Raw genomic sequence first — 24444 nt, 5'->3', positions numbered from 1 at the left:
CAAGGTATGAATACAAGTAGTCTGACTTTGTTGTTATTTTTCTAAATGTACTATGTGATTTTTTTGTTTCCTTTGTATGTTCTTCCTCCTATGGTATATCCCCTGATGTGACTGTATTGGATTTTGGTACCCTGCATCTTGTATTTATATTTGTCAAATTTGGGTTGGGGAAGGGGAATAAGAAAAGGCTGAAACAAGATCCTATTGCAACAACCATACCCACAGGACAATATACTGGAAACAAACCTTACAACTTTGGGCTGGGGATTATAGTGGGGTGGGGAGCAATGTGGGAGGGGGGAGGGAAGGGATAGTGGGACCACAACAAGAGTAGGGGCAATAATGACCAACGAGTAATGTACTCATCGTCTTACTCATGTAACTATAACTCCTCTGTACAGCATCTTCAATAAAATAAAATTGTTAAACAAGAAATGTACTCACTATCTTATTTATGTAACTATAAACCTTCTTCACAACATCTTGACAATAAATAATTAAAAATAAAAAAAAAACCAAAAACTATATATATATATATATATATATATATATATATATATATATATATATATATATATACTCTGTCCAGCTAAAACATGGTAGTAAGAATTTACCAAGTAAGTGATATATATTGTAATGAATATACAACTATCATAGATCAGTGGCAAGGCAATCTCATTAGAAAAGATTTTTCTTTCCTCCTACATTTTTTTGACATTCATGGGGCCTGAACTCTGGGTCTGGGTGCTGTCACTAAGCTCTTCAGCTCAAGGCTATTGCTCTATCATTTGAGCCACAGTGCCACTTATGCCTTTTTCTGATTATGTGGTGCTGAGGAAATGCACCCAGGGCATCATGCATGCAAGTCAAGCACTCTCCCACTGAGTCACCTTCCCAGTCCTCCTCCTACATTGTTAAAGAAGAACTGTGATGTATATTTTCTGGTACCAGTGCATGATTTGAACAAGTGTACCAAAACACACATCCAACACTGCAGCATGATGTAGAGTATGTTCACATCCCTGAAGAATCACTATTATCCAGTGCCACTGAAGCCTCTGCATGGAATTTGGGTCTAACATATGTTGACAAGTAGAAAACAGTTTTTTTTGGTATTGATTTAAGTTTGTGGTACAAAAGAATTTCCTCTCCTACCAAATGTTCTCAACCCAGTGCATTATGTTTGAAGGTAAAATGTCAGAATGCAAAAGTGGAACTCTATTTCAGACCATGAATTATTGACATGGAATTGCTTGTTTCAGCAGCATCATTGTGTCCTCAGGCAATAGTAAATGGCTGTATTTCTGAAGGCCTTTGCACATGGACTTCTACCACCAGTATTCTCCAGCTGTAATGGACATGGTGTGTGGGAATCATCCATCTGGGTATGATGCTCTCAGAACATCTCACAGACATCTCACAGGCATAGCCTTGTGTGGACATTTCACCATGCACAGTACATGCCGTTCTCTGAGGCGATCAGTTGCAGCATCCCAAATGGCTTTCGTGTAAATTGTTTCATGACACAAGTTGCACCAACAATTTTCCAAGGTAACTCCATCTCTGGGGCCTCACTTTCTGTGGTATTGGATAAAATCATAGCACCTGGTGTGAAGAAGACAGATCCACACATGTTTTCCAACTCATGTTTTTCTCCTGGATGAAGGCCACAGATGTAGAGCCTTAGGGAAGAGTTTTACACATTACTTCAGGGGACTCACAAGAGGCTTTGATGAAAATGGAGCTGTAGTGTAAATCACTATAAAATAAAAAGGCACACATGCTTATATTAAAATATAAATGAGGATACATGACTAACATATGGGCTTTAGTTTTTGGAATTCTCAGAGAGGCTACAGGGATGTTCTATTTGATTTTTACATTCATTCTTCTCCAGCTTCCCGTCCTGGTCAGATCCTTGGCTGGCACTAGCTGCTTCTCTACTATGAAGCAACGAGCACACATGGATGGAGATGTGACAATCGCTGGATTTTTCCCTCTCAACACTTTGGGAAAAGATGAGTACACACCGTAAGTAAGGCATCATTTTATCCCCATTTTCTCTTTTGTTCTGAGGATGGGCAATGGCTGAGGGAACTCTGGGTGCACACATCAATGATCTCTGTCCCTATCCACTGACCTCCGTCCCTATTGCACCTGGAGCAGCTCAGTTTCATTATTTTGTTTTACATCAACTGTTGAGTGATTTTCTTCCCGGTAGTAGGAAATGACTCTATTTCCTTCTATGTAGCATCTCCTTTACAAGTCAGTAAATTCTTCACTTTACTCCAGCATGCCTGTATTTCCTCCTTTTCAGCTGTCATTGCAGAAAATGAAGTGATGTTATTACAATAAACCTGAGTCACTGTCATGAGCTCTGTACTAAAAGGCTTAAACCACATTTTCTTCCTTCATAGGCCAGTAGTGTGAAAAATTGTTTTTAATAACACCTGTATTTTGAGTACATAGATAAAATTTCTTATGGCAGGCTGATGGCTCATGCCCATAATTCTAACTACTCATAGTCATGACATTTGAGATCGAGGTTTGAAGCCAGTCCAGGCTGGGAAAATCTGAGAGACTTTTATCTGCAATGTACCAGCCAAAAGCTGATAGTGAAGCTGTGGCTGAAGTGACAGAGTATTAGCCTGGAGCAAAAAAAGCTCAAAGATACTGTCCAGGAACACATTCCATGCTGTGGGACTCTGCCTGCCTGCCTGTCTGTCTGTCTGTCTGTCTGTCTGTCTCTCTCTCTCCATACACATACACACACAAGTTCTCACTCTAGGCAAGTTGTTACTGTTTCAAACTAAACCTTGGTTCTGTTTTATGTTATATATATTGCATGACATATCCCTTACCAGACAGGATAGCATTATAAAGATCACTTATAAGAGAATTTTATCTCCAGAGGATGTTATACTTTCTTTGTGTTCATGCATGTTCTTTCCTTTTTGTCCATAACACGGAGTCTCATTAATAAATGGCTATACTAAAAAAGATAAGAAAAGAAAATAACTGTACAGAGTCAAGAAATTCTAGCAAACTGTCTGAAAATGTCATTGTGTCTATCATTTGCACTTGTTTTTCAAGTGTTGGTGTGACAAGTATACACTGAGGTAGAGAGCAGTGATCCCACGATAGCAATTACTCTCTTCCATGAGATATAAGATATATGTCTTTATCTTATATGTCATTGGTATGTTTTTCTTTCTTTCTTTCTTTTGTGTTGATCCTGGGAACGCAGGACCTGGGTGCTTAACCTGAACATTTTAGTTTATGGTTAGTGTGCTAGCACTTGAGCCACAGCTGGACTTGTGGCACTTTTTGGTAGTTAAGTGGAGATAAGAGTCTCACAAACATCCCTGCTCAACCTGGCTTCAAACCACAATCCTCAGATCTCAGCCTCTTCAGTAATTAAGACTACAGGCATGAATCACTAGTGCCTGACTGACCTTATTCTTTGTGTCCCCACTATTTATCCACATTCAGATGATTTTCATTCTCTTCATATCTCAAGATATATTTCAGTATTTGTCTTAAGGTGCTAATATAGACACATTGGGTAGTATACTTAAAGCCCATGGGCCTTTCTTAGCTACACACAGATAGAAAACAAAGTCTGTTCTGGGTTAATAACATTGTATCTATGCTATTTGACTACAAATAACAACATTTATGCACTAGGTTTTTCTTGCAGATAAGTGAAGTTCCTCTTGGCCACATCCTTGCCAGCATTTCTCATGGTTTTCTTGATAATGGACAATCTAACTAGGGCGAAGTAAAATGAAAGTGTTGTTTTGATTTTCATTTCCTTTATGACCCAGGATGTTGAACACTTTTTCATGTGTCTATTGACCATTCTTATTTCTTCTTTTGAGAAATCCCTCTTTAAGTCATTAGCTCATTTATGTTCGGCTTGTTGGTTTCTTTAAGGGCTAAGTATATTTATTGAGCTTTAAGGATATTTTGAGCTTGAAGGATCTTTTGGAAATGAGGCTCTTCTCTGATGGATAGCTGGTAAAACAAAAATCTCCCATTCTGTGATCTATTAAGCTTGTTGCCTATGCCCTTTGCAGGGCAGCAACTTTAAGTTTGATGCACACTCATTTATCAATTCTGATGTTCATTTGTTCTGATCCTGGAAGCTTCTACAGAGAATTCTGATTTGTTCTTATGAGTCCACCACTACCCCTACTCTTTCCTATAAGTTTCATGATTTCTAGCTTTACATTGAAATCGCAGATCCATTTTGAATTGATGTGGGTGCTAGATGATGTATGGACATGTATTTTCCGTTTTCTATACATGGATGTCCAGTTTTGTCAGTATCAGTTTATCAGCCTATAATTGTGGCTCTTTTACTGCATATCAGGTAGATATAGGTCTTTGTGTTCCTTTCTGGGACTTCTATTCTGTTCTATTGATTCTCTGGCCTACCATTTATCCAATACCAACCTGTCATCATTACTATGCTTCTGTAATAGAGTTTGAAGTTTGATAAAGCTATTTGTCCAAAACAGTGCTGACTGCTAAGAATGGCTTTGGTGTTCATTGTCCTTTTATTATCCATGAATTTTTGCATTGTTTTCTCTCTGTATTTGATGAAATTTTTGGGATTTTTATTGGTATTGCACTGAACTTGTAAATTGCTTTAGGTAGTATTGTGATTTTCCACAAGACTAATTTTTCTAATCCAGGAGCATAAAATATCTTTCCAGCTGCTTAAGGTTTCTTCAACTTCCTTCTTCATACATTTAAAGTTTTCACTACAGAGATCCTTCACCTATTGCTTAATTTCCAGGTAATTTATAATTTTGAGGTAATTGCAAATGAGTTCACTTTTCTAATTTCAGCCTTGATCAACAACATAAACAAAGGCAATTAATATTGGGGGTTGATTTCATACCTAGGTATGTTGCCAAAGTTCCACGTCAATTCTAGTAGCTTGGAGGAGGAGTTTTTGGAGTCCCTTCAGTACAGTACAATGTCATCTGTGAAAAGGGATACTTTTACATCCCCTTTTAGATAGTTTTGCTTCCCCTAAGTGCTTTTATCTTGCTTAAAACTCTTGCTGGGAATTGCAGTACTCTGTAGAAGAGGAAGATTGAGAATGGATATCCTTATTGTGTTACTGATTTTATGGAAAATGGCTTTATTTGTTGATCATTGAGCATAAAGCTGGCTGCAGGTTTGTCATATACAGCTTTTTGATATTGAGGAATGTTCCAAGTATTCCTACCTTCTTCCAAGTTTTTATTCACAAAGGAATGTTGGGTCTTATCAAAGGCTTTTTCTGCATCTATCAAGATGATCATTTAGTTCTTTCACTTGCTTTTGTTGATGTGTTGTAATATGTTAACTGACTGATATATGTTAAACCAGATTAGCATTCCTGGGTCAAATGGAGTTTCATCATAGTATATGAATTTTCTCATCAGTGTTTGGCGTCTATTTGCCAGTATGTCATTGAGAACTTTTGCATCAATGTTCATATGGGATATGGATCTGAAATTCCTTTTCTCAACATGCACTTCTCTGGTCCTCATAGAACATCAGGTCGTGCGTTTTTCCTGGAAGGGAGGTTTGTTATTGCCAATTCAATCTCATTGTTTGAGATGGGTCTGTTGATTCATTTTATTTTTTTATTTGGTTTTATTTTTATTGTTACTATAATGTTGGTATACAGAAGGGTTAGTTACATGAGTTAAGTAATACGTAATGAGGACAATTCTTTTATACCATGTCTCCCTTCCCTCGCTCTCTCCCACTGTTTTCCTCCTGTCTTCACCCACAAGATGGCCAATTCATTTTCCACATAGTGTCTAGTGAGTATCACTGTTGTACTCGTTCATCTTTGTTCCACCATTTATGTGCCTTCCCTTATCCTCCCAAATACAAAAACCAAAACAAAAGGTAAAGAGACTAACAAACAACAACAATGACAAATAAAAATGTCTTTTGTTTCTTTTTCTTGAAGGTCACTTAATATATTATTTTACATGGTCATCTGTACACATCTATCAAGTCCTTGTCTACCACTCCAGTACATATCCTCCCTTTGCCTGTATATGTTAAAATCTACGGTACAATAAAATTTATCATCTCCCATATGTGTGTGTTTCTGGGATTTTAATTGGTATTGCATTTAATTTGTAGATTCCTCTGTGCACAATTGCGATTTTCAAAGTATTAATTCTTCCAAATCAGGAGCACAAGATGCTTTCTCATTTCCTTAAGTATGCTTCAATTTCTAATTCAGAGTCTTAAAGTTTTCACACTACAGATCCTACCCATCTTTGATGAAGTAAATTCCAAAGTATATTATTTGTTGTGAAGCTTTTACAAATGATTCTTTCTGATTTTAGCTTTGTTGGCACACAGGAAGGTGACTGATTTTTGTAGGTTGATTTTATAACCCACTACTATGCCAAAGTTTTAAATCAACTCAAGTAGCTTGGGTTAGGAATCCATAGGATTCTTTAAATAGAGGATCAGATCATCAGCAAATAGGGATAGCTTTACTTTTTCTTCTATTTGGATCCCCTTTATGTGTTCCTCTTCCCTCTTTTCTCTTGGAAGCAATTTCAGAACTATACTGAAGAGAAATGCAAAGAGCGGGCATCCTTGTTTTATTCCTGATTCCAGAGGGAATGGTTTAAAAGTTTTCATATTAAATAAAATACTGGCATTATATTGTCATATAGAGCATTTATTACATTGAGGAACCTCCTATGTATTCTTAGTTTTCCCAGATGATTTATTCAAAAGGGGTGCTGACCCTTGTCAAATGACTTCTCTGCATCTATTAAGGTGATCATGTGGTTCTTATCCTTACTTCTGGTGATGTGATGAATTACATTAATTTGACTTGCATAAATGGAACCAGGTTTGCAATCCTGGAATGAATCCCATTTGATAATAAAGTATGATTTTTTCATTAGTTATTAAATTTGCTTTGCTAGTAATTTGTTGAGATGTTTGCATCTATGTCCACCAAAGAAATGGATGTATAGTTCTCTTTTATATTAGGGGTTCTTATCTGGTTTTGGGATGAGTGTTCTGTTTGCTTCATAGAATGAGCTTGGTAGTGATCTTTCCTTTTCTATTTCATTGAAGGGTTTGTGGAGTAAGAGAGTATATTCCCCTTGTCAAACCTTATAGCATACTGCTCTAAAAAATCCATCTGGTACTAAGTTTTCCTTGGACAAGAGGTTCCTTATTGCTATTTCAATTGCATTATTTGTTATGGGTCTATTTACTTAAGGTAAATCTTCTTGCTTAAGTTTGGGACTATCAGTGTTTTTTAGAGATGCTTCCTTTTTTTCCCCCATATTCTCGAATATACTGGCATGAACGTTTATGGAGTATTCCTTAGTAATAATGTGAATCTTTCATAGTTCTGTAGTCATATTCCCATTTCATCTATAATTTTATTAATTTGTGTGTCTTCTTTTCTTAGTCGAATTTGCTAAGGGTCTGTCAAATTTGTTAACTTTTTTAAAGGACCAGCTTTTTACTGTGTTCATCCTTTCTGTGTTTTTTTTTACTCAAATTAGTTGATTTCAGATTTATTTTTGTTATCTATATGTCTAATTTATTGTTTATTCATTTTATTGTTTATTTTATTTTATTCTGCCTATTTTATTTTGTTTCTGACAATTTAGGATTTGGCTTTGTCCTGCTTTTCTCAGAGCCAAGGTTGAATCATTCAATGAGATTTGAGTTTCGTATGGGACATAGGAAAGACAGTAGTCAGAGGAAAATTTATAACTCTGAACGTCAAGAAGTTGGAGAAAATTGCAGTTTTTTTTCTTAAATGTTTGAAGAGCTACTGATTACTCAGTAATGACTCCTTCATTTTCTACGAGTTTGAGTCTTTTCTGTGATGGGTTTTCCTGTTGAACTCTACTTTTATTGTATTGACAGGATACAAGGTATATATTCTTAGATCTTTTTCTTGCTCACTAATGGTTCTGTCATTTTGTCTGAAAATTTTACTTTAATAGTTCTTGTAGGAAATGTCTTCAGGAGTTACATTCTTCAATTGTGCTTGTCTGGGTACATCTTAATCCTTCCTTCATTACCAAAGGGTATCTATTTTCCATAAAATATTCCTGGTGGATAAATTCAGTATTTTTATTATCAATACTATAAATAATGTCAATACTATAAAACATGTAATTCTAACGTATTCTCCTGACTCTTACAGATTCTACTGACGAGTCAGCAGTTTGGGAAACAGGGGAAGAGCTATGTGCGATGTCTCCAAATTCTGATCTAGTCTAGAGAATGTACCGTGTATTTATATTTCACTTGTGAGAATTTGATCATTAGGCAGCTTGGTGTAGATTTTAGATCAGAGATTTGATGATCCTTTCATATTTAGGTAACTTACATTTTATACTTGTCAATGCTAGGAGTTTGAAATTCTGTCACTGCTTATTAGAACAGGCATTTAAAACTTTGGGCATTCTCAATCATTTGGTAAATGCGAAAAACAGTATTATTTGATTTTTGGAAAATGGTTTGTCAAGTTTTACAAACCATTTTCACATATCTTCATTCTTACAGTTTATTCCTCCATATATGTATGTATAATCAACTTTTCTTCAAGCTCAATATTTTCTTCTATTTAGAAGATTTTACTCACATGATAGTGTAGTATTCTGTATGTAGAACAAGTTAATACTTTCATTTGTGTTTCCATCATGCCTCCATTGTTTCCTTTTAAAACAATGCCAGTTGATTTCATTATATTAATTTCTATAGAATATGCACACGCACAAACAAACCTTTACACACACACACACACACACACACACACACACACACACACACACACACACACATACACACAGAGAACTCAGAGAAAGAAACTAAAATATTTTGATCCTGTGTTTTCCATGCTACTTTTTTTAGTATATCAAACTAAATATATTGGCAAGAGAGTAGTCAGCACTGCATTTTACCATGGTGGGCTTGGAAGTGAGTTTGCAATGTAAAGCTTCCTTACAGTTCTCTCCTCATCCACTGTATTTGAGGTTGCCCTCACCATAATGATTTCATTGGAGTTGCATGCATCCCTTTTGTTTTGGTACATAAATAAAAACAAACTTTCCTCGCCTTTATTTGAGCTCTTGTTCTGGTTGATATTTCATGAAGAACTGTTCAATAGATTGGGTCTGTGAGAAGACATTGCTATGGAATCATTCATAGCTAACACTTTGTTTATAAAAGTTGCTCTTAAATTGAACTTTTGATAGTTAGACTGGCCTGCCACATGAACACATAACATAAACTTATTTTTCACAAAGATGGACCTAGTTGCTCTATGATAAAGGCAAGAGAATATTTGCTATCTCAAGAAAACCTAATACAATGGACAACTGCTTTTTCCAGCAGTCCATGTGATCGTGGGAGGAAAGTGCCTTTCTCTCACTCTATCTCTTTCTCATCTTAAATAAGTTTCTGAATCTTATTCATGACAAATTCCCTTCATGTTCTTACCTAGTTCAATATAGAAGCATAAGACACTACATGTTCACATTCCTTCCTACTTGAGGTTAATGTTATAATATGTTCATTAACAAAGAAGCAAGAATTCAATACAGCAAAGTCATAAGTTTTGAAATACTCCTCAATTTCTATGCTCATTATGTAGGATCTTCAAGAACTATCAGTTTGTTTTAGCTTTGGTTTTTGCTGTTGAGGAAATCAACAAAAATCCTGTTCTTTTGCATAACATGACTCTGGGACTTGATATCTATAATGTAGAATTCAGAGCTTGGACACTGTTTAAGAATCCCTTCATTTGGCTCGTTGGAAAATATAAGATTCCAAACTACTCTTGTATGAGAGACAAGAGGTCTATGGCAGTACTTACAGGACCCTCAGGAATAACATCTGACCAGATTGGGACATTGCTGGGACTCTACAGATTTCCACAGGTGAGGGTGGGAGGTGTGGAAATTTATAAAAATGTCTAATTGGTGCAATTTCAGGTGTTAAAGGAAGATGAAATGAAGAGACTCTATTCATAAAACTATTAAATTTTGTGATATCAAAGAATAAATACTCAAAGATCATGGGATATGTATAGTCCAGTGTTTGGAAAAGAAGATTGGAAGAGTTCAAACAGACAAATGCTAATTTATTGTTTCAAGCTATATTAATAATTTTCTTTAATAAATGAGGAAATGTAAGCTGACTTTGCCATGTCCAGCTATGTTGAGCAGGGTATTTATGGTTCACACATTTAAACTTAGGTACTCAGAAAACTTGTATCTTCAGTTAACCAATAAGGAGCACAAAATGATGAGTGACTCAAATGGTAGAGCACTAGTCTAGAGGGAAAAAAGCCAAGACAGTGCAACAGGCCATGTGTTTCTATCTATCCCCCTACTGGTATGCACGTAATCATGCACACACACACACACACACACACACACACACCTGGGAAGATATATGTTGAATGAAGAAATCAGCATCAGAACAAGAAAGGGTAAATGTTTTCTCTCATGTGTAGCAGTTACAACAAAAATATGAAGATGTAATGTGAAACAAACATGGAATGTGCAAATAGCCATTTACATACACACATTATCAATCTGACTAAAATATGCTATACGTAGGAATGCAACACCATGGTTTAGCTTTTCTGATCTACTAACAGTATAAAAAAGAATAGCAGAAAGAAGAATTACACCTTGTCTCATGGAATAGATGTTAAGGGAAAATGAGAAATGAATAAAAAAATGGATAGGTGGGAAAAACAACTTAATATTCAAAGTACCTATGTGGAAATGGAATTAGGAAAGTCAGGGAGTGGTTGGGGTTGATATAGATGGAAAGTATTGATAGAGATATTGAAAAGATTAACAGACATTTTACAAATAATTAAATTATCATTTCAAAAACAACAAAACTATCTTTTACCTACTTCAACTGGTTCTTAGCATACTTCAAGCCTGAGATTGTGTTGCATGGAAATCTCCTCATTCATGAATTTTCTTTCCCTTTAGTTTACCTTTGGGTCTTTTGATCATGCCCTGAGTGACCATAACAAGTTTCCTGCTCTCTATCAGATGGCCCCAAAGGACACATCAATAGCCACTGCCATTGTCTCCTTACTGCTTCACTTCAACTGGAACTGGGTGGGGCTGTTGGCCTCACAAGATGAGAATGGTTCATGGTTTCTGGCTGAATTGAAAGACGAGATGGCCAAAAACAGAGTTTGTGCAGCTTATGAGCTAGTCGTCTCAAGCCAATCCATATCACATTTTTTAAGACTCATGGCAGCTTATAACAAGATCAATAATTCTTCAGCAAGTGTACTCATCATATATGGTGATAAAGATTCCCTAATATTTATAGTATTGAGTCTTGAGAAAATGTTAATACAAGGCAAAGTTTGTGTCATGAATCTACAGTGGGATTTTACCATGAAAACGAGATATTTCGTGCTAGGCTCATTGCATGTACCTCTTATTTTTACACACCATCATGTAGATGTTTCTGGATTCACAGATTTTGTCAAGGCAGTTAATCCTTCCAAATACCCAGAAGACATTTTCCTTGCTAGGCTGTGGTTTCTGTCATTTAATTGCTCAGATGCTGAGTCTGACTGTGTAACATGGGACAACTGTCCTCATGACGCCTCTTTGGATTGGTTGCCTGGGCATATTTTTGACATGACTATGTCTGGATACAGTTATACTATATACAAAACTGTGTATACTGTGGCCCAGGCTCTCCATGAGTTGCTTCTTCTTCAAACAGAAGTTCACACAATGGAAAATAGGAAGGGAGGAATGCCTTCCCCTGCACAGGTACTTTTTTCTACTTTGGAGGGCACACACCATTAGCAAAGACACTTGTTGAGAGGATTCTCACTCTATGAATTTCTAAATTTCTGCATATATCCATTTATTTATATATGTATATATACACATATTTATGTAAGTGTTTTTAATCATAAGACATACATATCTTTTTTCTTTCTTACTATATGTTTTTATTGCAAAGATACTGTACAGAGTGGTTATATTTCCTATTGAGAATTGTTATCTTCTTTGTTTCTGCCCTACCATCCCCACCTTCCCTACTCCTCAGTCCCTCCACCCCCAAAGTTCGTTTCATCATAATGTTTTGTACATCTTATTGTTACAATGGGTCAACCTGTATCCTTATTTCATTATTTTGTTATTTCCTTTTCCCTTCCCCTATTAGAAAATTGTATATGCAAGATGCAGGGCACTGGAATCAATTACAACGAAAAAATCACATACTACATTTTACGTACATTAAAAACAACAGCAACAAAGTTAAAACCTCTTGTTTTTCTACCTGGGGGTACATTCCATTAGTATCATATTGTAAGGTCATATGTATGTATCTTTTGACATTTCTGCTTGTATGCTAAGATTATCCTAGATGTATACTAGTTATTGCAAAAAAAGTAAACATGGGAACTATGTTTCTTTGTGCCTGGCTTACTTAAGCTAATTTTTTTCCAAGTCTTTCCATTTTCTAAAAAATGGGGGGCAATGTCATTCTTTCTGATGGGGGCATAAAATAGAATTCCACTATATATAAATATATATACATATGTAGATATGTTTACATATGTATATATATCTACATATATATGTAGATATATATACATATCTATATCTATATATATAGATGTGATATATATATATATATATATATATATATATATATCACATTTTCTTGAGGGGAGTCTGGGTTTTTTCCATATCTTAGCTATGGTGAATAATGCTGCAATAGTTATACTCTGATTTTAGTATGGCCTTGCTTATGATTGTTTGAGTAAATGACTAAAAGTGGGATTACTGGATCATAGGGGAGCTCTATGTGGAATCATTTGAGGAAACTCCATAGTGCTTTCCAAAGCGGTTGAACAATTTTACACTCCCACCAATAATGCAATAGGGTTCCCTTTTGGTCACATCCCCTCCACCATCTGATGTTATTAGTTTTCTTGAATTTAGCTATTATAATTTGGGTGAGGTGGAATCTCAATGTTGTTTTGATTTGCATTTTTTATGGCCAGAGAGTATGATGATTTCTTCATGTGTCTATTGCTTATTGTTGTTTTCTCTTCAGAGAAAGCTCTCTTTAAGACTCTGGCCCATTTATTAATGAGGAAATTGTTTCTTTGAGGATTTGTTGTTGGGGGATTTAATATTTTGTGTTCTAAGTATTGTTTAGATATGAAGTTCTTTCTGTTGATCTTGCTTGCTATTTCCTTAGCCATGCAGAAGCTCTGCAATTTAAGGCAATCCCATTTGTTAACCTTTCTTTGATTTCTTTCATTTGCGTATCCTATTTAAGAAAATTTCAGGGGCTGGGAATGTGGCTCAGAGGTAGAACACTTGCCTTGGATACATGAGGCCTTAGGTTCTATTCCTCAGTACCACATAAGCAGAAAAAAAAGCTAGAAATAGCACTGTGGCTCAAGTGGTAAAGTGCTAGCCTTGAGCTGAAGAGATGAGGGCCCAAAATATATGACCGGACTACCCCCCCCCCAAAAAAAAGAAAAAAAAAAGAAAATCCTGACCTATGCCAAGGAAGCCTATAGTTTCTCCTATTCTCTCAAGTAAAGTTTTCAGGGTGTCTGCTTTACTTGGAGGTCTTTGTTCCATTTGGATATGACTTGGTGCAGGGTAATATATAAGGATCTTGCTTTACTTTTCTACAGATGTTCAACCAGTTTTGTCAACACCATTTACTAAAGGGCCATCTTTCTTCCATTCTATAATTTTTACCACTCTTATTGAAATGTAGGTGGCTATAGATCTGAGGGTTCATTTCTGTGTCTTCAGTTCTATGCCATTGGTCATCAGGTCTGTTCTTGTGTCAGTACCAAGCTGTGTTGATTACTATGGCTTTGTAGTGGATTTTGAAATTTGGTATTGATATTCCTACATCACTGTTCTTTATGTTAAGGATTGTTTTGCTACTGGAGGACTTTATTTTTCCATGTAAATTTTTGGATTGCTTCTTCTGTTTCATTGAAGAATGAGGTTGGGATATTAATAGCTACCACATTGAATCAGGAGCTTTCTTACTTCATGTTTTCTGTCTTAACTCTGGGATGTACTTCACCATAAAATGTCTCTCTTTTAGCTGCACCTTTTCCTGAAAAACAACCAGTTTTACAATGCTGCTGAAGATCAAGTGATTTGGGATGAGAAAAGCAAATTGGAGCCAGAGTATGACATTCTGAATATTTGGAACTTTCCAGAAGGCCTTGAACTTGCAGTGAAAGTAGGAGAGTTTTCTCCATATGCTGTACATGGCAACCAACTGTCTTTTTCTGAAGATTTGTTAGAGTGGGCCATAGGAACTACAGAGGTGGGTTGGATCTAATCCTAATAATTTAAAGACACACAAATCAGCAGAAGTCTCCCTTTAGTGTATACCTGGCTGAGTTTTAGCAACTTACCCCCATAATCCTAGCAACTCAGATAGTGGAGATCTGAATATCATGGTTTAAAATCAGCCCAAACAGTAAAATCAGTGAGACTGTTACCTCCATTTAACCACTAACAATCTGGAAGTTAGCTCTGTTTCCAGTACTAGAGTGCTAACCTTGAGCAAAAAACTCAAATCTGGGACCAAGATCATGAGTTATAACACAACGATAAAGTACCTGTTAGTTGCTTTCCAGGGACGAAAGGTTTCTTTTGCTTCCTTCTGTGGAGATTGGTTTAATGGTTAATTGGCATGCTGCTTAACCATCATTGGTGAAAGGAGTCCTCGATTGCACCTCTGAGAATATTACTACCCCATGGCCACCGGAAAATGAAGAAGAAACCATGGGCCTGAGGTTCACATAACACTATATAAATGAGGTCTTTCTTTCTCTATTCTCCATATCTCACATGAATAGGAGGCAAGGTATAACATGAATTCAAGGATTTCCCGTATAGCTGTACACTAGGAATTACTTTCTCACCACTATTTCCACCTTTTAAAGATCTCATACTTCACAATAATTCAACAGGCTTGAAATCAAGGTTGTAGCACAAAAGCATTTGCAAATCATGGTATATGGACTCTATAACAGAATTTAATTACTTGACTGAACTTATCTGCATAGGAACTTTTTTTTAGTAATCCATTAATTAAAGCAATGGACTCTGTGAAGTGTTAGATAGAAGTCTGAACAGTTACTGACACATTCATGATTTTCCTCAGACCCCTCACTCTATCTGCAGTGAGAGTTGTGGTCCTGGATTTAGGAAATCTCATCAGGAGGAGAAGGCTACCTGTTGCTTTGATTGTACTCCTTGCCCAGAGAATGAGATTGCTAATGTCACAGGTAATTCTATGACTTATTAAGAAACTGTTCCTCCTACACTAGTTGTCCTCAACCCAAACAATCAATGCAAAATTGTATATTTGGAGTACAGCGAAAATTTTGGTTCAAATATTATAACACTCCAATGCATACATTTTCAATACATGTGAGAGTCATTGAAGGAAAAAACTTGAATAAAAATACCTAAATAAAAGGAGATGGAAATACTAGGTGGTTGTGATTTCAAAAGAAACAAAAATACTATTATGAGAGTAAATGATGTTATATTAAGAATATCACAGAAGTGAATAATTTCTTAAATTCTTTGAAGAAAAAGAAGTTCACAACAAGAACTAATGGTAGTTTACACTTCTCACCAGATATAGAGCATTGTGTGAAGTGTCCAGATCATCAGTATAGCAACACACAGAGAAACCAGTGCCTCCTGAAAGCTGCAAGTTTCCTGGCTTTTGGAGATCCCTTGGGCATGGCTCTGGCATGCATGGCTCTTTGCTTCTCTATGCTAACTGTTGTTGTTCTTGGAGTGTTTGTGAAACACAAAGACAGTGCCATTGTCAAGGCCAATAACCGGACTCTCAGCTACATCTTGCTCATCTCCCTCATTTTCTGTTTCCTCTGTTCCTTGCTCTTTCTTGGCCATCCCAACACAGTCACCTGCATCCTACAGCAGATCACATTTGGGGTTGTGTTCACTGTGGCTGTTTCCACAGTGTTAGCTAAAACGGTGACTGTGGTTCTGGCCTTCAAGGCCACTTCTCCAGGGAGAAGGATGAGGTGGCTGCTGGTATCTGGGGCTCCTAACTTCATCATCCCCATCTGCACTTTGATCCAGGTGACCCTCTGTGGACTCTGGCTGGGAACCTCTCCTCCCTTCATTGACACAGATGCATACTCTGAACATGGCCATATCATCATTCTGTGCAACAAGGGCTCCCTCACTGCCTTCTACTGTGTCCTGGGATACCTGGGTTCCCTGGCCCTGGCCAGCTTCACTGTGGCTTTTCTGGCCAGGAACCTGCCTGACACCTTCAATGAAGCCAAATTTCTGACCTTCAGCATGCTGGTGTTCTGCAGTGTGTGGCTCACCTTCCTGCCTGTCTACCACAGTGCCAAGGGGAAGGTGATGGTGGCAGTGGAGGTCTTTTCCATCTTGGTCTCTAGTGCAGGGCTTCTAGGCTGCATATTTGTTCCAAAGTGCTACAACATCTTGTTAATGCCAAATAAAAATTCTCCATATCGTTTTAGGGATAAAAGACATAGTAGGAGAAATATGCATTCTTATGATTAAACTCAGGTTTGATTAGTGTACAGACGATCTGATCTAAATTTACAGTAATCATCTCTTCTTGTAGCAGTTTATATTATGGAATTTTTATTTCAAGGAATAAGGAACTTTTTTGCATTTTCCTTGTACTGGTAAGACATGTGATGGTGATTACCATTTAAAGTGAAATTTTGCTTCTATATGTTTAGTTCCTCCTATTTACTCTGTGAGTAATCCTATCATCCCCTCTTCTTAATGTCTTTTCACTACTGTCTTTTTCAATAACATCTCTGAATTTTATGCATATAACCTTCCAGTTTGCACATTACCATATTTCAGAATCCTCCAAACCATTTCATTAATATTTTTCTCCTCACAAATTTGCATATTGTAATATCATCCTTAGAAATTGTTTATTTCTACTCACACATTTTTCTTTTGAAATTATCCTGAGTCTCTTTTGTGGGACCTTTCCCTCTGTTCTGGTGTGTCTTTTTCTTTGTCTTTCTCCATCTCCTCTGTCTTTCTCTTCCTTCTCACACTTCTTCCCTTATATAACTTAGCAATGACTTGTATATGTTACAGAAAATACACTTTGATTTATGATTACAATGTATAAGATTTTTGATTTTATCATAAGATTAAAGTCTGAATGCATAAAAGTTAGCCCCTTAAAACATGGATGTACTTTTTATTTTATCATTGATTAATCACGCTTTATTAGTTTGACACACATTTCTTGTAATGTTATCACTTCTGAAAATGTCTTAAATTGAACAATTTCATCTGTCACATTTTAAGATTTAATTTGATAAAGAAGCATTACCTATAGTTTTTAATACATTGATTTACTGGGTTCTAAACTACTTTTACACAATCACATATTTAAAACTTATGAACACAATTTCATTCATTTCTTTTCTCTTCTAGTGTTCATTACATCTTTCTGCTGATATTAAATTCATTTATGCCTGCTTCATCTCATGGCCTATTATGCTTCCTATTTTTTCATTCATTCCTCTTCAGTACTTGAACCATAGTTCCATTGGTGTCCATTTGATCACTTATGGGAAGTAAGTGATTCTGCCCAGGCTGACTTAGAACGTTTTCTCACATTTATATTTCTAATAAATAAATGGCTATGTAACTTTCTATAGCTTTCTATACATTAAATTTTAGTAGAAAATATAACTGTGTAGGCCAAAAATATTGTGTGCATGTACTTTTGTTGAAGGCATGCTATTTAACAAATGAAAATGTAAATAATTTCCAACTTCCTCAGTATGATAATCAAAATATAATCAAAATACTCATCAGTTTCTATTGAGTTGTCTATCTTCCTTATTTACTGAAGAAATTTAATTAATAAGGTTGAGTTTATCTTATTGAATGAAATACTGAATCCTCATTGTGTGAAGTGAAATAAATTGTTGGTAGTATATGTAATCTGAGTGATTTTACCCAATATTTTGTATTCCTTGCTAATTTTACTTAAGATTTCAGAAACTTGCACAACGCATTTTCTCTTAAATGAAAAAATGAAAAGAATGTATCCATGGTTTGATTGATGTGTTGAAGCAAGATTGGATGGATAAGAGACAAGGAGAAAGTAAATGCCATATTAAGGAGCAGTTCATGGATAAATAGAAGGTCAGAAGTAAGTTAGAAGAGAACAAGGAACATGTGTCCATATGAATTTGTGTTTTACAATAAACCTTTATTCATGAGAAGCAGCCTGGAATTGTCACTTGAGTCATGTTTTTCTCAACTTCCTTCTCTGTGTGTGAGCGGGGGAGGTATATGTTTGGGTCTGGTATTGGGAATCAAATGCCTTATGTTTTTATCTTATTTTTGTACCTTTGCAAATGTTTGGATATATTCTACCAAACATTAAGCATTTCTTATCTATGGGTGAAAATGAAATATCTGAGGTCGTTAATATAATTTAAACTTATAGAGAAAATAAATTATAATGGACACAAGAGCATTTGGACAAAAGGTTTTATGTGTCCATTTAAAAGTAACATAATGAAACTCATTTTAAACTGTAACCCCTCTGTACAATATCTTTATAATTAAATGTATATCAAAAAGAAACAATATATACACTAGTAAATATTTAAAATAACACAAAAATTTGAAAATCAATCTATTTAGATTGGAAAAATAGCATCTCTCTTTTATATTTGGAACAAACTAATTTTAAAATCTACTAAAATAAAAGAAATGAAAGATGAAACCAAAGTTGATTTCATATATACCTTCAAATGTTGCCTTTATAAAAATAATTACCTACTACTCAAAACATATCAAAAGATCTATAAAGACATCTACAGTGAAAAGCAAAGCTACAAAACAGCAAATTGAAGAGGAACCAGAAAATGAAAGATATCCTGTGTTCAGTTTGGCAGAATAAAAACTGAGAAAGTGACTATATTCCCAAAATCACACTATAGATTCAATGTTATTCCACTGAAAACTACAGTACACTCGTTTGCAGAAATACAAAAATTAAGACTAAGCCAAAAACTAATGGTGAACTCTGATAACTCTTGTTGAGAATCAAAATAGCCTTCTTTTAATCCAAGCTGGAAATCAAAAGGTGATGGGATTTCTTAACCAAGCTGGAGCACAAACCCATGGAAATATATTACCTTAGTAGAGAAACAACAACCACACCTACATAAAATCTGTCAGTGAAACAAAGGTGAAAGGTTTCAGGTGGGCAGGACATTAGGGCCAGGTACATCGCTAAACTTTTCCTGTAGATGTGGGTGGAACCAGAGCTCAGCAGCTTCAAAGGAGGAAAATGTTGGCCAAGAGCAAAATAAACTGAGTTGACTTTTGACTTGGATGAAGGAAAACCACAAGCTTGGTAAGAACTTATGAGGCAAATGGGTCAAGGGCTCAGATTTCTAAAACTTTCGTTGAAGATTGCATTGATCACCTATGCTGGAAAATGGGGTCTAAGAGATAGAATGCTAGAGTGACATCTTGTCAAATGCCACATACTAGATTAAAATGTCACTCCAAGAGCAGGGCGCTGGTGGCTCACGCCTGTAATCCTAGCTACTCAGGAGGCTGAGATCTGAGGATCGCGGTTCAAAGCCAGCCCGGGCAAGAGAGACCGTGAGACTCCTATCTCCAATAAAACCACCAGAAAACCGGAAGTGGCACTGTAGCTCAAGTGGTAGAGCGCTCGCCTTGAGCTGAAGAGCTGAGGGATAGTAGAGCGCTCGCCTTGAGCTGAAGAGCTGAGGGATAGTGCCCAGGCCCAGAGTTCAAGCCCCACGACCGACAAAAAAAAAAAAAATGTCACTCCAAGAAATGGACAGAACTGTGATATCTTTAAAATCAAATAAATAAGTTAAATCCATTCAGCAAAGTAGTCTAAACAAAGCAACCACTAAACTGAGGAAGAAGCCAGGGAAGCTATCGAAGTCCAAATAGTACCTAACAGAAAGTATCTTAAATACCTAGGAATAAATGTAACCAAGGAAGAGAAAAAGATCTACCTAAAACCATTAGTGATTGAAAGAAAGTAGCAGACATAAGAAGAATAAAAATCTCTGTTGTTCATAGATTGAGAAAAAGAATGTTGTGAATATACCCACATCATTCAAAATGATAAATATTTTAAAAGCAATCCTTATAAACACCTCAAAGTCATTCATCACTGAAACAGAAAATTCCATCCTAAAGCTGATAAAAAGCATAAAAGACCCCCAAAGCCAAAGCCATCTTAAGCAAAAAGAATAATGCAGAAGTTATTACAATACCAGACTTCAATTTATATTACAGAGCCCTAGTCACAAAGCCAGTATTGTGCTTGCCAATGTCAGACATGAAGAGCCACAAAACAAATCAGATGACCTCAATATGAATTTGACAAAGGAGCCCACCACACACACACACTCTCACACATACACACACACACACACACACACACACTATATACACACGGGATGAATCATTGGATAAAAGTCTAAAAACTGAATCTATACATGCAGATGATGGAAAGTAGGTCACTCTCTCTTTAGAGCTGGATTAATTAAACTTCAAGTGGAGAAAAGAGTTTATTACACTTATTTTTTATTACAATATATAACTGTACAAGGAGCTTTCAATTTAATTTGTCTATTTATGTATAACCTGATCAGGTCACCCCCTTACAGTTAGCTGCCAGGAAGAATGAAATTGTGTCATTTGAAGGGCAATGAATAGACCCACAAAGCCTCATTTCCAGTGAGGGGCAAGCTCAGGAGGACAAAGGACACAAGGTTTTGGTAATATTGTATAGCTAGACCTAAACATAATCATAAGTACATACTGTGCATACACAGATCTTGCTTACAATCATTGTACAATTTGAAGGAGATATGGGGAAGACAGAGAAAAATAATATCCAACTACATCATATATGTGCATGGATATGGGATAACTGGGAGAGCAGGAGAGTAGGAGAGATGAGGAAAGAGACTGACATATGAGTCTAGCAAAAGTATAACATATGCATGAATGACATTATCACAGTTAGACCTCTTTGCACAGTTATTGTACATTTCAAATTATTGATATGGGTGTAACCGAGGAGCTGTCACTTGGAGGTAATAGATGGAGTGAGGAGGATGAATATAGATGCTGAAGGTGACTGATCAAGGACAAAATGCTTCATACACATATGGGAAATGGAGTCAAGAAACCTGTTGGGTGCTGTCCCTGAGCTCTTTAGCTCAAGGCTAGTGCTCTACCACTTGAGCCACAGCACCACTTATGCCTTTTTCTGCTTATGTATTGCTAGGAATTGAACCCAAGGCATCACATATGCAAGGCAAGCAGTCTACCACTGAGTCACCTTCCCAGTCCTACTCCTACATTGTTAAAGAAGAAATGTGATGTATATTTTCTGGTACCAGTGCATGATTTGAACAAGTGTACCAAAACACACATACAACACTGCAGCATGATGTAGAGTATGTTCACATCCCTGAAGAATCACTATTATCCAGTGCCACTGAAGCCTCTGCGTGGAATTTGGGTCTAACATATGTTGACAAGTAGAAAACAGAGTTTCTTTTGGTATTGATTTAAGTTTGTGGTACAAAAGAATTTCCTCTCCTACCAAATGTTCTCAACCCAGTGCATTATGTTTGAAGGTAAAATGTCAGAATGCAAAAGTGGAACTCTATTTCAGACCATGAGTTATTGACATGGAATTGCTTGTTTCAGCAGCATCATTGTGTCCTCAGGCAATAGTAAATGGCTGTATTTCTGAAGGCCTTTGCACATGGAATTCTACCACCAGCATTCTCCGGCTGTAATGGACCTGGTGTGTGGGAATCAACCATCTGGGTATGATGCTCTCATAACATCTCACAGACATCTCACAGGCATAGCCTTGTGTGGACATTTCAGCATGCACAGCACATGTTCTCTGAAGCGATCAATTGCAGGATCCCATATGGCTTTCGTATAAATTGTTTCATGACAGACGTTGCACCAACAATTTTCCAAGTTAAATCCATCCCTGGGTCCTAATTCTCTGTGGTATTAGATTAAAATCATAGGACCTGGCATGAAGATGGCATATCCACACATGTTTTCCAACTCATGATTTTCTGTGGATGAAGGCCACAGATCTAGAGCCTCAGGGAAGTGTTTTACACATTACTTCAGGGGACTCACAAGAGGCTTTGATGAAAATGGAGCTATAGTGTAATAAAAGGCACACATGCATATATATGCATATATACATATACATATACATATATATATACACATATATATACATATATATACATATATACATATATACATATATACATATATACATATATATATATATATATATATATATATATATATATATATATATATATATATATGAATGTACATGCCTAACATATGAGTTTCACTTTCTGCCAGTTGGGAGATACTTCAGGGATGTTCTATTTGATTTACACACTCATTCTTCTCCAACTTCCCATCCTGGTCAGCTTCTTGGCTGGCACTAGCTGCTTCTCTACTATGAAGCACCGAGCACACATGGATGGAGATGTAACAATTGCTGGATTTTCCCCTCTCAACACTTTGGGAAATGATGAGTACACACCGTAAGTAAGGCATCATTTTATCCTCATTTTCTTTTTTGTTCTGAGGATGGGCAATGGCTGAGGGAACTCTGGGTGCACACATCAATGTTCCCTGTCCCTTTCCACTGACCTCCATCCCTATTGCACCTGGAGCAGCTCAGTTTCATTATTTTATTTTACATCAACTGTTGAGTGATTTTCTTCCCAGTAGTAGGAAACAACTCTATTTCCTTCTATGTAGCATCTCTTTTACAAGTCAGTAAATTCTTCACTTTACTTCAGCATGCCAGTATTTCCTCCTTTTCAGCTGTCATTGCAGAAAATGAAGTGATGTTATTACAATAAACCTGAGTCACTGTCATGAGTTCTGTACTAAAAGGCTTAAACCACATTTTCTTCCTTCCTAGGCCATTAGTGAGAAATTGTCATTAATAACATCTCTATTTTGAGTACATTGTTAAAATTGCTTTTGATAGGCTGATGGCTCATGTCCATAATTCTAACTACTCATAGTCATGATAACTGAGGATCAATGTTTGAAGCTAGCCCAGGCTGGAAAATCTGTGAGACTTTTATCTGGAATCAATCATCCAAAAGCTGAAAGTGAAGTTGTGGCTGAAGTGACATAGTGTTTGCCAAGAGCAAAAAAGCTCAAAGATACTCTCCAGGAACTCCTTTCATGCTGTGGGACTCTGTCTGTCTGTCTGTCTGTCTCTCTCTCTCTCACACACACACACACACACACTCACAAGTTCTTACTGCAGGCAAGTAGTTACTGTTTCAAACTAAGCCTTGGTTCTGTTTTATATATTGCACGACACATGCCTTATCAGACAGGATAGCATTATAAAGATCACTTATAAGAGAATTTAATGTCCCCAGGATGAATTCTACTTTCTTTGTGCTCATGCATGTTCTTGACTTTTTGTCCATAATACAGAGTCTCATTAATATGTATCTATACTAAAGAAGATAACAAAAGAAAATGATTGTACAGAGTCAAGAAATTCTAGCAAACTATCTGAAAATGTCATTGTCTCTGTCATTTACACTTGTTTTTCAAGTGCTGGTGTGACAAGTATACACTGGGGTAGCTGCCCACAACTGAGAGCAGTGATCCCAGGATAGCAATTACTCTCTTCCATGCTATGTAAGATATATGTCTTTATCTTATATGTCATTGGTATGTTTTTCTTTCTTTCTTTTGTGTTGATTCTGGGAACTCAGGGCCTGGGTGCTGTCCCTGTACATTATAGTTTAAGGCTAGTGTTCTAGCACTTGAGCCACAGCTCCACTTGTGGCGTTTTTTGGTAGTTAAGTGGAGATAAGAGTCTTACAAACATCCCTGCCCAACCTGGCTTCAAACCACAATCCTCAGATCTCAATCTCTTCAGTAATTAAGACTACAGGCATGAATCACTAGTGCCTGGCTTACCTTATTCTTTGTGTTCTCCACTATTTACCCACGTAAAGATAATTTTCATTCTCTTAATTTCCCAAAATGTAGCTGAGTATTTGTCTTAAGGTGCTAATATAGACACATTGGGTAGTATAGTTAAAGCGCATGGGCCTTTCTTAGCTACACACAGATACAAAACAAAGTCTGGTCTGGGTTAATAACATTATTTCTATGCTATTGACTGTAAATAACAATATTTATCCACTAAGTTTTTCTTGCAGAAAAGTGGAGTTCCCTTGGCCAGATCCTTGCCAGCATTTCTTATAGCCTTGATAAT

General features: G+C 36.4%; 1 protein-coding gene across 1 annotated transcript; it reads left to right on the top strand.

The window, feature by feature from the left end:
* The first annotated feature begins 1292 nt into the window (after nucleotides 1-1292).
* LOC122119871 (vomeronasal type-2 receptor 116-like) lies at nucleotides 1293-16640 on the top strand. Its single transcript, XM_042693938.1, has 7 exons — nucleotides 1293-1385; nucleotides 1898-2031; nucleotides 9665-9950; nucleotides 11025-11831; nucleotides 14155-14382; nucleotides 15229-15352; nucleotides 15712-16640. The coding sequence occupies exons 1-7, from the start codon at nucleotides 1293-1295 to the stop codon at nucleotides 16638-16640; spliced, it is 2601 nt and encodes an 866-aa protein (XP_042549872.1).
* Nucleotides 16641-24444: the final 7804 nt, after the last annotated feature.

Source organism: Dipodomys spectabilis, unplaced genomic scaffold, assembly GCF_019054845.1.
Source record: "Dipodomys spectabilis isolate Male_0828 unplaced genomic scaffold, ASM1905484v1 ptg000173l, whole genome shotgun sequence".
Classification (NCBI taxonomy): Eukaryota; Metazoa; Chordata; class Mammalia; order Rodentia; family Heteromyidae; genus Dipodomys; species Dipodomys spectabilis.
This window is presented reverse-complemented; position numbering and strand designations above follow the sequence as displayed.

Bases quoted from the DNA above. Each gene is read 5' to 3' on its own strand.
- LOC122119871 (XM_042693938.1), top strand. From the start codon at position 1,293: ATGGCTGTATTTCTGAAGGCCTTTGCACATGGACTTCTACCACCAGTA. The intron at 9,951-11,024 runs GTGAGGGTGGGA...CTTTCCCTTTAG, and splicing joins GACTCTACAGATTTCCACAG to TTTACCTTTGGGTCTTTTGA. The intron at 14,383-15,228 runs GTGGGTTGGATC...GATTTTCCTCAG, and splicing joins GGGCCATAGGAACTACAGAG to ACCCCTCACTCTATCTGCAG.